The following is a 15,506-nucleotide window of genomic DNA, read 5'->3' as shown; positions in this document are numbered from 1 at the left end:
GCCCACCCACCCACTTTTAAAGGAGGAGACAGTTGTCACCCTGGAGGGTGATTGCTGTCAATTTGGAGGGTGGGGTTTAGCAATCATAGAAGTTAAAGGCAATTAAATTTGGTTGGCTGACAACCAATGCCTATGTTTGGAATAAATAATGAATTTGGGAGACGGAGGCAAGACTGAATCGGCAGAGAACTTTAAAGCAAGGACTGGTGGTGCAGCATGATTTGAGAAGATACTCATTTGATCCTACTACCTCTCTCTTTAAAATCTCATTGGTTTCCGGAACGAACACGCTCCAGATTTATGGCTTTTATTAACTGGTGATACATTGTATTTATTAACTTAAGGTTTCTGTTGTTTGAAATCAGACTGTTGATTCTCAATAAGGAGAGAGAAATAAGTTAATAAGCATTCTGATTATTAAGAAAAAAGTTTTGCAGAGTAGGATGTATTATAATTAAGAGAAATTTTAGTCATGTAGGAGAGTCCTCTCTTTAAGAGTTTTTAGACAGAAATGTTCATACCTGGACTTTATGAAAGAGAAAGGGAGAGAAAATAGATTAGTATCTAGTGATTGAACTCTGGCCTGGGTGTCTTTTTCTTTAACTCATTGTTCAGTGAATGACTCTGAGAAAGTCATGTTTTCTTCATGTCACAATGAAAGTTTTTACCTTTTATATTTCTCCTTAACATTTATTCAAACCAACTTTAAACATACCAAATAGCTGCAAGATTTGTAGATTGCACACCTATGTGCCCATTGCCCAGTTTCACCAGGTGTAAACATTTTGTTACATTTGCTTTCTCTCTCTGTATGTATTTACTGCTACTTCTCTTGCCCCTCCTCCTCCATCACCATTATGATGATGATGAATCACAGTTGAGAGTAAGTCGTAGACATTTATGATCTTTTACTCCTAATATCTCCTACTTAACCACAATATAATAATCAAATTCAGGAAACTTAACATTTTCATTATTATTATCTAATATATGGTCTATATTACAATTTAATCAGTTGTCTAATCGAGAATCATACATTGCATAATTGTCACATCTCTTTGGTTCCTTTAACCTGGAATAGTTTACAGCTTTTCTTTGTCTTCCATGATATTGACATTTTGAAAAAGTATAGGCCAGCTGTTTTGTACAGTGGCACTCATTTTGAGCTTGTCTGTCTCCGTCTATGTTCCTTTCTAAAGAGACTATGATATGGGACTTTGGAGATTCATGGTTTTGTTACTGAGAATCTTACCCGGTAGAACAAAGCCCATGAAGATTTTTTTCAGGAGAAAGTCTGTTAAAACATGGTAGGATCCCAAAATTCCAGAAGGTAGATTCCTAAAGATGATTTAGATGTTATTGAAAGGAATTTTATGTATGTGTGCATATGTATACATATAATCTTAGAATCCAAGATTTATAAACTTTTGGACAAATTAAAGGCAGAACTTTAGATTTTGAAGGAATAGTACATTTACGTTTTAAGGTGAATCACATCTTATAAGAAATAATTGGTTTTATTTGTAATGACCATAGAAGATAAGTCAGGATTAGGTATATGATTAATTTTATTTATTTCTATGTGATGTTTGGGTGAAGAATTAGAAAGATTCTCTTTTCGTGTGTTTGAGAACTTTGTAAATAACCACCCAGGATTTTTAGACGTGGTATAACTTAATGTCAGCTTTTCTGAAGACTTTCCTAATGAAGAAGCATTTTAGTGTAGAGGTAAAAGCAAAATTTAGAATCTATTGTTGACTTTCCTACTTATCAGTAATGTAAGGTTAGGTTATATAGGTTAGTTATATAAGTTAAAACATAGCCAGATTCTGGAACCAAATTACCTAAGAATTGGTCATTTGATTTCTACCTCTGCTACTTATGATGTTGGGCAGATTAAGTAACCTCTCTGTGCCTTGGTTTCCTCATCTCTAAAATGGATTATAATACTACATACCTCATATCTTATGAGTAAATGCATTAGTAAGGTTTATAAGGAAATACTATGTTAGATGCTTAGAATGGCACATAGTAAATCCTATAAAAGTGTTAGTCATCATCATTGTTGTCATCATCAGCCCATAGGTTCTCTATTAGTAAGATAAAACCATTGAACTCAGTCAGTGATTCTGTAAAGTGGAGGTAATAATAATACACACTTCATAGGGCAGTTGTGAGGAATCAATGAGTTCATATATGTGAGATACATAAACACTCAATATATATTATTACATTGTCATATCCTTTAATTGAATACATATTAATGGGCCTACGTTTTTCTGTGAACCTTTTTATTATTTTGTTCCTCTCAAATTCTTTTTTACTACTAACTTTATACTGTAAAAGTGGAAATAGGCAGGATAGGCATTTTGTATGTGCTAAGTAGTCTATAGTCAAAAAGTTGAGAAGCACTGTATGAGATGACAATTGTTAGGATCCCTCTTCTGAAATTTTATAAGTCTGAGTCTCCAGTTTAAAATTTATAAGCATGATTTTCATAGTAATTATTTTATTGAGAACACTGGAAAGTGAAATTTAAGTTTCACTTGTTTAGAGTTAGTCTTTAGTTGGGTACTACACTGGAAGGGATATAGCTAGATAAATTAGTGTTTTATTGAGGAGATACTGATGTTGTTTAACCAGCTATTCACCTGAGATGCTTGGGGATTTTTTTTTTTTTTTCATTTTTTCAATGGGTATCAATAAAGTTTTTACCAAATATAAATGAATCAACTAAGATGACTTAGGTTTAAAGCTGGGCTTTTAAAAATGCATCTCCTTTCTATAAATGTGGGCAATGAAGATTGTAGCTAGAGTTGTATTGTGATTTAATTTCTGCGCCTTCCCCTCCTGCTGGGGAGATGATCCTGAAATTAACTGAAGGTTTAACTTGACTCGATCATTTTCTAATGCCCTCAAAATACAACTCCGTTATTTTGGCAGATTATTTTGACCCATGCAGCTCTATTATTTTGGTATTACTGCCACCTTATAACTTTAGAGATCAAATTTCAATATGATTTTTTTTTTCTTTTGTTGGTTTATATATGTACATTTAACTTTTTTAGAGTGAGTTTCTGAAATGTTCGAGAGAAATTGAACCACTTCTGATCAGGGGCTTAATTCTTTATTTTAGATATTGGAGTATTTTAGATATTGGATTTAGAAATTGAACCACTTCTGATCAGGGGCTTAATTCTTTATTTTAGATATTGGAGTAATAAAATACTATAAATTTACTATTTATATAGTAAATGTGGTTATTTGGTTTTGGATAATCATCTGTGGATTATCTATGTCTAATGTTGATCTTCAGTCTCGTCTGGCCCCCGCTTTAGCTGTTTTTCTGCTCATTAGTATCTGAATCTGTGAAAGAGGGTGAAGTTCGTGGAAAAAGACAGAGATTGACATTTTTGTCACTTAATTTTTGTCTCTATGACCATCATTTTCTTTTTTAAGGCTGTTACCTTTTTACTAGATTACTATAAACTGTTCTTCTGTGCACATGCAAGTAAATATCAAATACTTATTTTGTTGTTTATAGTTAAAGATAGCTATAGTCAGGAAGACTGATTTTAATCTTTTTTTTAATACCAACATATTTTTCACGTTAGAACAATGTAGAACCGATTTTTGGAAGACGTGTACAGTATATCTACAATTACCCAATGTCATTTTAAAATAACTGGAATCATCTAGCTTTATAGATTTACAAGGAAATGTTAAGGATATTTTTGCCAAACTGTTTTAATACAATAGCTGCCATAAACATGTTTCATATGCTGACTGTTTTTCCTAAATAGGAGTATTTTAACAAGGCAAATGCATATATGTGTATTTCTTATCTTAAAAAATTAAATTTTAAATAAAGTCAATATGAGGAATTTAAACTTTGGGGTTTAAAACTTATTTGGTTTTCTTCTTCTTCCTATATATTTGCTAATAGAAAACATAGAATACTTTTTAACCCTTTTTCCAAATTATTCTTTCCATTTAGAAAAAAATAATGCAGAAAAAGGAAGCATTGTCTCTTGATCTGTAGAATAAACTTTTAGTAGTAAACATAAATTTATTAAATACATTGTTTCAAATATTATATACTTTTAGAAGTTAAGTTGCCAAGTCCTTGATAATGTCTTTATTATTAGTGTAATAAATTTAAAAGAGTTTGCACAGGATTTCCTTTTACAAAAAGCACTTTAAAAAATCTCATTTTATAGAATCAATGAAATAAGATAAAATGACGTCTATTTTTAAGAACTTATTGTTTTGAATCTGTTTCTTTGCCTTTGCTTTTTATTCCTGGCCATAGCAGTTAAGATATGGGCATGTTTATGGCAGAGGCTTATGTGGCAGGGACTCTTCTCTGGGCCAGGGATAACCACGATCTGAGTTTTGGTTCCTGCTTTGTGGGTTCAGAGAGAATTTTTGTTTCCAGATGTTTAAGGAAATCCTTGTTCAGTCATTAGCTTTAAAATATCTGTTTTTTAACCAAAAAATTGGAGGCATACAAAGAAACAAAAAAAGTATGGCCCATACACAGGAAAAACAGCAGTCAGTAGAAACTGTCTTAGGAAGCCCAGATGTTGTACTTACTAAACAAAGAAGAAATAGTAGATAAGTTGGATTTCATCAAAATTAAAAACTCTTGTTCATCAGAAGTTACTATAAAGAAAGTGAAAAGATAATCCACAGAATGGGAGAAAATATTTGCAAATCATATATCTGATAAGGATCTAGACATGAATATAAAGAACTCTTTATGACTTACCAATAAAAAGACAACCCAGTTTAAAAATGGGCAAAGGACCAGAATAGGCATTTCTCCAGAGATATACAAATGGCCAAAAAGGACATGAAAAGATGCTCAAAGTCATTAGTAATTAGGGAAATGTAAATCAAAACCACAACGAGATACCATTTCGCACCCACTAGGGTGGCTATAATCAAAGAAAAGTTAAAAAACCAGAAAATACCAATTTTGGGTGAGGATGTGGAAAAATTGAAACACTTGTACATTTGATGGTGAGAATTTAAGGTGGTACAGCCACTGTGGAAGACAGTTTGGCAGTTCCTCAAAAATTTAGAGAGTTACAATATTGACCTACTATTGACCTAGTAGTTTCGTACCGAAGAGAATTGAAAACAAGTTCACACAAAAATGTGCACATAAATGTTCATAGCAGCATTGTTGTTAAATAGCCCCAGTAATGGAAAACCTAAGTGGCCATCATTTGATGAATACATAAGCAAAATGTGGTATATCCAAACAATGGGAAATTATTTAACCATAAAAAGGGCAATAGAAATCCTAAAGTCCCCATCCTTTCTTATCACATGAGAAAGAATTCAGTTGTCACTGAAGTGAAAAGACAAAATTGAAAACTTTTTTTAGAGAACCCTAGGTGTCTGAGGACTCCAGTTTGGGAAACATTCTTTATGGCAGTTACCCAGTGCAGGAGCTCTTTATTTGTCACGATTTTTCCTGTGTGATATTATCAACTTGGGGAGGTTTAACTCTCAGAGTGTCCCTCTCATGTCTGTGCTTCTCTGTGCTAATTGCTTGCTAGCATTTTCAAGTATATTATTAGAGCTGTTTATTAACTAATTGTTACTTATTTTTCAAATGATGCAGTCCTCAGCTAAATCTGGGAGGTGAGTGACAAATTTCTTATGTAGAAATCTATAATTCAACTGAAATATAAAGCACTGACCTATTTCTTCAGCCCAACCTGTTTGGTTTAGTCTGGTCCATTTGAACAGAGGTAGGTGTGGTTTCTAGTTCCAAAAACTGCTCTCTAGAGAGTGCATGAGATTGTGTATAACTTAGCAACTCTTTTTAAATCAACAGCATACTTCTACTTAGAAACCTAACCTCTTTTTTTAAAAGGTGATATGTAAATTGGCTTCCTGAAACCAACATTTCTTTTCTTAATGAACCTTGTTTAAGTTCCCTTACTGCCAAATATAAAGCCATTCCACAAATAGAACAGCTGTAAAAGTTTTCACTCATCAGAGGTTTTGCATTCCACTGTTTCTTTATTGTGTTTTGTAAATAGAAAGCAGGTAATACCAGAATCATATCATCAGCAAATTGTTGGTGACTTTCTCATAGCTTCTTACTATTGGCTCTTATTTTGGTAAGCCAGATATTGAATTGCTGTTGAATTGTTGTCTGATGTCTCCTCAACCCCAGAATTTCAGATAAATTTAGCAGATGTCAGTCTCCAGCCAGTAGTCTGACTTAGCATAGTCTGGGGAATCTCATTTGAAATCCAGATTTATTTGTTGCTCAAAATTATCCGAACTGTGAGATTGTATTGCTTATGTTTACAGTTGTATAAATGCAACATATTTTTGTGTCTCTATCGTACTGTGAAATATAGTAGGAGGTTTCTCCAAAATAGATCTTAACCTTTTCAGAATTAGAAGAGATGTTCTCAAATTTCTAGACCAAGAAGGTAGTTGTTTGTTTTTTTCTTTCCATTGAAAACAGGGGAACAAGGATTTCAAGAAAGCTCAATTTCTCAATTATAGAAAAGAATTCCAAAACATTATGAAAGATTCCAGAAAATATTTAATTATAAAAAATCTAAAATATTCTTTAAAAAATTTAAATGTCATATTAGTAAAATTACTTAATTACTTAATTTATCACCTACTTTAGCTTCTATATCTTTTAGACATTATGTTACATATTGGATATACAATAAAAAGATCTAGTAACTGTTTTTGAGTTCACAGTCTAGAAGAGGAGACAAACAAGAGAATTATAATTTTATAGCATATTATCATAAGAAATATATGCTCAGCAGTATTTTGAGAACCAATAGAATTCAGATGGGTAAATTCTTAGATAGGTATAACCTAATGTCTTAGGAGGCAGGGAAGACTGGCAGCTAAGTAAAGCTGAGCATTAAGTAGGAGTTGGTTAAATTTTCTTTTGGATTTTAGCGAACTCCAAAGTCTTATCTTTCATTTTCTTTCCTGTTCATCATTTTCTTCTCCCTTTTATTTCTACTTTCGTTGAAAAATTTAGCATTGATGCTTCTTTATTATTATGAATTTATCACATAATTTCATTTTATGTTTTAATAAACTTTGAAATATATTTATATTTTATTTCTAAGTAAAAATAAAATTAAGTGGCTTCTTTACTTCTGTGGTATCTGGTTAATCTCATTTATGTTTCTGTGACTCTCCATAGGAGAAGAAGGTAGCAGTCTTACTCATTATAGTAATATATCACTTAGCTGATTTTTCTAGTTTTGTATTTGAGAATGGATGCTAACAAAGCCATTGTCGGGTCTTTCAACATCTTTTTGGTTGTGGTGGCAAGTCTGGCATATTGACCTTTGCATTGAGGCTGTCCACCTTAAATTGTAATTATTTTCCTTGTCATATAGAGCCTTCCTCTCCCCCCGACAAGAGGTTTAATAAATGTTTTTCTATGATGACATTAATCCATAATGCAGTTCATCTCATTTGTGTATCATTAATAGAAATATGGAACTTAAAAGCCCATCATGTTTTATACATGTTGAATTTGAGGTGACGTGGGATATCCAAATGGAAATCTCCATTTGGCAGCTGGAAACTTATTTAGATAACAAATTACTGAGATCAGAAAGATGTGCTTATTGTTCATGGAGGAAGTCTTAGAATGAAAATCAGACCTTGTCATTCCTCTGTTCTTAATCCTCCAGTGACTGGCTAATTCACTCAGAGTAAAGCTAAAGTCTTTAAAATGGTTTCAGCCAAGACCTTACATGATGCAGCCTTATTGCCTGCTCCTCACTCCCCAGTTTTACCCACACTGATCTCTTTCATGTTTCTCAAAAAGCGTAGTTATGCTCCGCCCTTCAGGCTGTATGGCCCTTCCTCTGCCAGGAGCACTCTTCTTCCAGATGTCATTCTCTCTCCCTCACCTCCTTCAAGTCTTTGCTCATGTCTCACCTTCTCAGTGAGGCCCTTCCTAACTGCTTTACTTAAAATTGCTGCCCCTCTCCTTCCACAAAACTAAGCCTCTGTTTTTGCCTTGTTTTCCTCCATAATACTTATCACCTTCTAATATACTCTATAATTTACTTTTTAATTTTGCTTCTCTCTCCCTCACAATAGAATGAAACTCTATGAGGACAGTGATTTTTTTATAAGTTTCATGCACAGTTGTACTCCCACTACCTAGAACAGAAGCTGGCATATAGTAGGAGCTCAATAAATACTTTTTGCTGAGTTAACTTGGGCTACCCACATTGAGATCAATTTAAAGTTCCTGATAATGTTTACCTTTGCTGGGAAGATGGGATAGTATCAAGGATTTTATTTTTAAAGGCTTTCCTTAGTGTTGAAACTAAAATTAACATATGTAATCTATATGTGTATATAGGGACTATATGTAGTATATAATATATATAGTCTGTTTATATATTGTTTATATAGGTTGGGCTAAACTTGATTGGACAAACATTTAATCACTCATTCACCAGATTCTATAATGGACACACAATAGATGGGAACTGATGCAAACTTTGTATATTATGTTGAATGTTATCCTGTGGGCAGTGAGGATTTAGGGAAGGGTTTAAAGCAAGAGATTGACATGATCAAACTTATGTTTTTGATAGCCTACTTTGGTGGCTCAGGGAGACCACCATAAAAACTATGATGTTTTTAATAGTTCAGCAACAGGTGAGAGGAGACTATAAGAAAGGGGTGGATTTTGGAAATATTTAGGAAATAAAAATGGACACATCTTACTGTTTGCTTGCATGTGGGGTATGAGAGAAGAGGCTAGAATGACTCCAGTGTACGAACTGAGAGAAAAAAATTGCGTAAGGAGGAGATGTTAAGTTCATTTGGAAAGTTGAATTTGAAGTGCCTCTGTGACCTCTGCGTAGAGTTATCTGGCAAGGAGTGGGGTTATGGGTCTGAGACCTAGGAGATCTGGGCTAGAGATGGAGATTCAGGAGTAATTGGTTTAGAGATTTTTTTTTTTGAAACCATGTTGTGAGTGAGTGATATCACCCCAGAATAATGTATAGTATGAGGAGAAAGGAGGCATAGGACATTAGAACCATGAGGAAATCTAACCCCAAAGAATTGGGCAAAAGTACTGAGAATAAGGAAAGTAGAAAACCACACTAATTCTACTAATCTCTCAGTCTGTGGCTTAAACATCACTTCTTCAGAGAAGCCTCAGTTGATCGCCCAATTAAAATTAGGTCTCCTCTATTGTTTTTCTCTATGAACCATATTCTTTTCCTTTACGATTTTATCACTATAAGAAAATTACATATTAATTTTGTGTTTTATTTGTTTATGTCTCCCACTCTGCGAGGGCAGGAACCTCTATTTTGCTGTCCGCGATTTGCTCAGCTCCTAGCACAGTGCCTGAGACATGATAGATGCTTGATTTATTTAAGTAAATGAAGGAAGCATAGGATCACAGAAGTCAGTGGATGACAATATTTCCAGAAGGAAACAGTTTCAGATGCTGCTCCAAACAGTCCAATAAAATAATAGTAATAAGTTAGCATTTATTGAGCATTAATGAGTGGAGGAATGAAAAGTGTCCATTGTATTTATCGATGAGGAAGTATGGGATGAGTTATCCACTGAGTGAACACTACCCCCCTCATGGAGCTCTTAGTCTAAAGGGGAGATAATAACAATAACCAACATTCTCTAGGAACCTACAGAGCACTCTTTACATGCACTGTTCATTCAGTCCTCACAACAAATCTAAAGGTAGGTAAGTATAGTTATTATCCTTATGTTACAGATGAAGAAATAGGAGATTTAAGGAGATTAAGCACTTTGCCCAGGAACAGGCAGGTAATGATTAAGCAGGGCCTTTCTGACCCTAACGCCCATGCTTTTAACCACCATGCTGCAGTAGGGGAATTAAGCTGATTCCTTATCAGGGAAGTGATATCTTGAAAATGCCATTTGAGCAGGAATGGTTTTGCTTCTGTTTACAGGACACATTAGAAGTGAGAGTGACTGGAATTGAGAAACAAGATAGAAGGATCTTGCAGGAATCTAGAATGAGGTATTTGCTTCCAAGTAAGGATCATAACTGTATCTGAGAATGAAGAAGGAGGGGACACTGTAAGATCTCCTGTTAATGAAGAATTGACAGGACGTGGATACCGATACAAAATGAGGAGTAAAAGAGAAGAGTAAAAAATAATTACAAGATTGCGATCCTAGGAGCTGGAAAATTTCATGACCTGCACGTCTAATATGGAGAAATTAGAAATGTGCCTTTTTGGTTACATGGAATAATAAAGTCATGATTAGAGTTCTAGGTGTTATTTTTATATTGAAAAGGGGGTATGGCAATCTTTGGTACTGAGAAAGAGCTGGAGACAGAGGAAGTTTTAGGACTAGAAAAAAAGGATTTATTCTGACATATTAATTAAAGTCATGTGAGAAATTCTTCTGGATCTCAACTTTACAAGCATGGCTGCTAACATGCAGCACTGTATTTATTTAATAATTTTAGAATTTAATGAAAAGTTAAAGGTTTTTCCTGTTTAACAAGAATTTCCTCTCCTTTTACAAGGGTAGATGGAATGGAAGAGAATAAGTTTGGCATTGGTAAAATCTAAGTGGTAGTGATGAGTATAAGGCCAGAGATAAGATTCCGAGTTTCGTTAGAGATTCTGTAGAGAATAGTGGTTGATAGGGACAGATCAGAAGGGATCTTTAAGTGCAGTCACTGACTGGCACAACATGTAAGAGAGAGACCTGGCTGACATGCTAGGGGAAATGACTTTGTGTTCTCTGGCATCTATAACAAGATCCTAATGTAGACTAAACATTTGATCTTTGTCGCCTGACTGCATAAGCAAAAGGTTAGGAGTATGGAATTCAAAGTTGGTAAGTGCAATTCAAAATCCAAATCTAGTTCATCGCTTTAATTTTAATCATATATGTATTATTTCTTTTCCTATCAATATAAAATCCCAAACCTTATGAGTAAAAGTTGTTTTAAGTCCTTTTCAAAATAATCTAAAATAAATAAATATAAAAAAGAATCTATCTGACTCTCACTTACACAGTTTTTACATTTACATATGAAGTGGTTTTTTCTCTTTAAAAAAATCTCATTGTCTATTTAATTATTCTAACAATATTTTCATCCTAATTGATCTCTATGATTTTATAAAGGATGACTAATTTTATTTTACAGGTATAGAAAAGAAAGTGTAGAAACACTAAATAGCTGATGACTCCTGTGCTTTTATATAAATGTGGATGCTTTTATGATGGCTGTAATTATTCATTGAGAAACCACAGTGTTTAGATATATTCTAACACAAGGGAGCTTCCTATTCCCATAGAGTTGGATAGTTCATTAGGGTAGATTTCTTACTGTTTTCCTTCCTTTTTAGGTGTGAAGTTTTTCAACATGAGTGGCCTTGGGGACAGTTCATCTGACCCTGCTAACCCAGACTCACATAAGAGAAAAGGATCGCCATGTGACACACTGGCATCAAGGTAGGAACACTCTTTTTCTTAGTCTGTTTCTGGCAGAGCTGCTTTATCATTTTCATTGTCACTTTATTGTCATTGTCATTTTCATTTCACTTTAGAGCTTTTGCTTCATCTACTCCAAGTTTACCAGCCTTCTCTGAGTCCCTCATACTTACCATGTTCTCTTCCTTCCCCAGGGCCTTTACACATGCTGCTCCCTCAACCAGCTTGCCCCCTCTAGATTTCCTGTAGTCAACACCTATGCATTCTCCAAATACCAGTTTAGTCATTACTTTCTTTATTTTTTTAAATTTATTTATTTAATTTATTTATTTTTGGCTGCATTGGGTCTTTATTGCTGCATGCAGGCTCTCTCTAGTTGCAGTGAGCGGGGGCTACTCTTTGTTGTGGTGCGCAGGCTTCTCATTGTGGTGACGTCCCTTGTTGCGGAGCGTGGGCTCTAGGCGCGCAGGCTTCAGTAGTTGTAGCACACGGGCTCAGTAGTTGTGGCGCGCGGGCTCAGTAGTTGTGGCGCGCGGGCTCTAGAGCGCAGGCTCAGTAGTTGTGGCTCACGGGCTTAGTTGCTCCGTGACATGTGGGATCTTCCCAGACCAGGGCTGGAGCCCCTGTCCCCTGCATTGGCAGGGGATTCTTAACCACTGTACTACCAGGGAAGCCCTAGTCATTACTTTCTTAAAGGGAGCCTTCTCTTCCTTCCATTAACTATTAGGTCAAATCTCCCCTATTTGTATCTATTTCACATGTATTTTTATAGCTATAATCTGTAATTTCAGGTTTATATTAGTTTGTGTGCTTATTTCATGTGTTCTCTACTACAGGCTAAGCTGCCATTTGGTAAGAACTTTGTTCTTACTCACCATTTTATCCCTAGTTCCTAGCACAATGTTTAGCATATATAGTAAGGACACAGAAAATATTTAATATTCAAATGAATAAATGAATCCATTGTACATCTTTAACTGCTATTTCAGTATATTATGGTATTAGTGGAACAAAGAAAAAAATTGTTAATATCAGGATTTTAAAGAATGAATATCTGTGGAATTAAATATTTGTTAATAAGGAATGTGGTCATCAAATAGGCAAAAGAGAATTATTGCTAAGGAGACTGTAATAAATGCCAGATAGAGACGGAACCTCAATCAGATCAAAACAGCAGCTTTCCTACCTGAGAGAAGAGTGGGGATTTTATTCCATTCACCTTCAAGGATCTGGAGCAAGGTTTCTCAATCTCCACACTGTTGACATTGTGGGCAAGAAGCTATCCTGCATATTGTAGGATGTTTGGCAGGGTCCCTGGCTTCTACACACTAGATGCCAAATAGCATCTTTATATCAGTTATGATAACCAAAATGTCCTACCAGTTGTGATAACCAAAAGAGTCTCCAAACATTGTCAGATATCCCTGGGGACAGGGAAAGCAATATGGCCCCCAGTTGATAATCATTGATGTAGAGCGTAAAACGGCAGAAGACTCTTCTGTCATTGGATTACATGCTTTTTCTCATGGGGGGACAAAGAAAGAATTTTTACAGGAGAGTGCCAGGGCTTCAGGTTGGGGAAAGAAAAGTGACTACTTCTCTTAATCAGTTCAGAGAACTGTTACTGAGCAATGATAACCTAAGTACTCATAATCATAGGTAAGTGTCCAGAAGCTAGGAGGAATGCTGATATCAAGATGCAATTCAGTTTGTGTTGTCAGAGTTAATGTTCTTGTCTATTTCTATATATGTCAGTCCTTCTTAATTTAAGAATAAATAGATAAAACTATTGTATTTTACTTTAAATTTTTATTTGGGGAAAATTTTTTAACCTATAAAAGAATAGAGACTAGGAAACGATGTATACCCACCACATATAAACCACGTATTTGCAGTTTTGTTCAAATAAAAGTAGTAAGATGATTAATGATAAAATTGATTTGTCTCTAATTCTTTCAATCTGTTTTTAATGATTATGCATATATAAGTATCTGTGAACAATATAGAATGTTTATTAAATTTATATATTATATAATACTATGTGTATTTTTCTACAGTATACTTTTCAGCATGGATCTTTAGACATAAAGATAAATAGATTTATTCAGTTCTGTTAACTTTTGATAAGTATTGTATTACACGAATATACCGTATTTGAGAAATCTGTTTCCCTACAGATAGACATTTCCTATGGGTAAACAACCATTTTGTTACAAATTTTCATTCTTACAGCCAGTAGTACTACAGTGAACATGAACATCCTCGTACACACCTCCTGTTTTAGGAAGAGTTTCTTTAGGATCTGTGTACATTTTTATGTTAACTGGGTAATTATCACATTGTTCTTTAAATGATAAGCATTGAGAGTTCCCTTTTTCTTGCATTCTCCGCACTTTAACTTTTTGCCAACCTGATGGGTGTGGGGTTATAATTTTAAGTACATTATAAGAATCAAGACTTTATCAGATTTCTAATTATAATTTATTTGAACTCTGGTGTAGTATGCCTGCTTAATTTACAGCAAACTTATTTGAAAATTCAGATTTTCTATTTTAAGGAATTATTATTTAGAACATCTAATAATTTCAAATGCAGCTAGTATATGTACTGTCTGCTTCTTTTTGATATCGAGTATTTATTTGAAATATTCAATGTATATACATCATTGAGGGAATACATCTGTGATAGCAGTCATTCTCTTTATGTTTTTTAGCCAGAATTGTTTTCTGCACCTTGGTATTTTGTAATATTTGTTTTTTAGATACAATTTTAAATTGTTTTCTAAATCTGGTTTTATATTCTGGATAAAAACAGGAATCTCTGCAAATATGTAAATATTAAATACTTGATCAGAGAAGGAAATATGGTGGTAGAAAGTATAGTAACTGGATTTCCTTTGTGTAACAGCACTGAAAAGAGGCGCAGGGAGCAAGAAAATAAATATTTAGAAGAGCTAGCCGAGTTATTGTCTGCCAACATCAGTGACATTGACAGCTTGAGTGTAAAACCAGACAAATGCAAGATATTGAAGAAGACAGTCGATCAGATACAGCTAATGAAGAGAATGGAACAAGGTAAAAAAATGAACAAAAAAACCCCTGTGACTGTGTGCTTTGTTATTAAGACATTTACAATATGTGATTTTATTTTTTATCATTAAGAAATTACATTCAATTTTGTAATTTTATTAAAGGAACATTTTTGTTTAGATGCTATTTATTTTAGAATGTGAATCTGAGACCCTTCTTTTACAACAAAGTGGCTTATTAAGTTATTTTGAGAACTGGTTGCCTTGAAAGGTTATGAGATCCAGTATCATAGCAGATTAAGTCAGGAGATACAAGTTGTGGTATCAGACCTGAGGCTCTGGCATAGCGTTGAAAGACAGCAACTCAGAGGTAGGAAAGTCCCTCCATCTGAGTTATAAGTTTATCTCTACCTAGGCTCTGGATGGGGGAAACAGCCTTCTCTGAGAAAACCCTGATTTATTTTTACGGTTCATATTTATACTATTCATATTTACTGGGGACCCAACACCACACAACTCCTGGGTTGCCTACCAGAAACAAAGGCAAAGCACTTTGAAGGAACATAACCACACCTCGCCCTGTCAGATTCCCAAAGAAAAAGTGCTTCTGAGGGAGATTTTATGCTATAAACTTATATAACATAGGAGGAAATAATCTACAGTGAGTAAGAACACAAATAACAGACGGAAGGAATAGACCCCAAAGAACTTCAGATTAATAGCAGCAATGTTAAAAAGACTGTGAACAAATAGTATGTTCTAAATGGTTGAGGTGATAGGCTTTTAAGATTTTAGGAGCTGGATAGTCTAGTGACACCTGATTTAGCAGACGGGAGAAACGGGTATTGTAGGTCTGCAGAGGGGATAGCCAACAAGAGGCTGTATGGCACGTTCCCTGCTCAATCTGGAAACTCTGGCAGCCTGGCTCGTACTCCCTCAGCTGAAAATGGGAGGAGTCCTCTGGGGCAACTGAGCAGTCCAAAGGGAAAGA

The 15,506-nt window shown here is 34.6% G+C and overlaps 1 protein-coding gene across 9 annotated transcripts in view; it reads left to right on the top strand.

Annotated features, from left to right (window-relative positions):
• The window catches only part of NCOA1 (nuclear receptor coactivator 1), a 259,972-nt gene that overhangs the window by 145,350 nt on the left and 99,116 nt on the right, over positions 1-15,506 (top strand). For all 9 annotated transcript variants that reach the window (XM_057558335.1, XM_057558336.1, XM_057558330.1 and 6 more), the window contains 2 exons: positions 11,403-11,508; positions 14,395-14,561. In XM_057558335.1, coding sequence (XP_057414318.1) covers positions 11,420-11,508; positions 14,395-14,561 — 256 coding nt within the window. In that variant the 5' untranslated portion in view covers positions 11,403-11,419. The remainder of the gene's footprint in view (positions 1-11,402; positions 11,509-14,394; positions 14,562-15,506) is intronic.

Source organism: Balaenoptera acutorostrata, chromosome 12, assembly GCF_949987535.1.
Source record: "Balaenoptera acutorostrata chromosome 12, mBalAcu1.1, whole genome shotgun sequence".
Classification (NCBI taxonomy): Eukaryota; Metazoa; Chordata; class Mammalia; order Artiodactyla; family Balaenopteridae; genus Balaenoptera; species Balaenoptera acutorostrata.
Note: the sequence above shows the minus strand (reverse complement) of the source record. Positions and strands in the feature narration are given on the sequence as shown.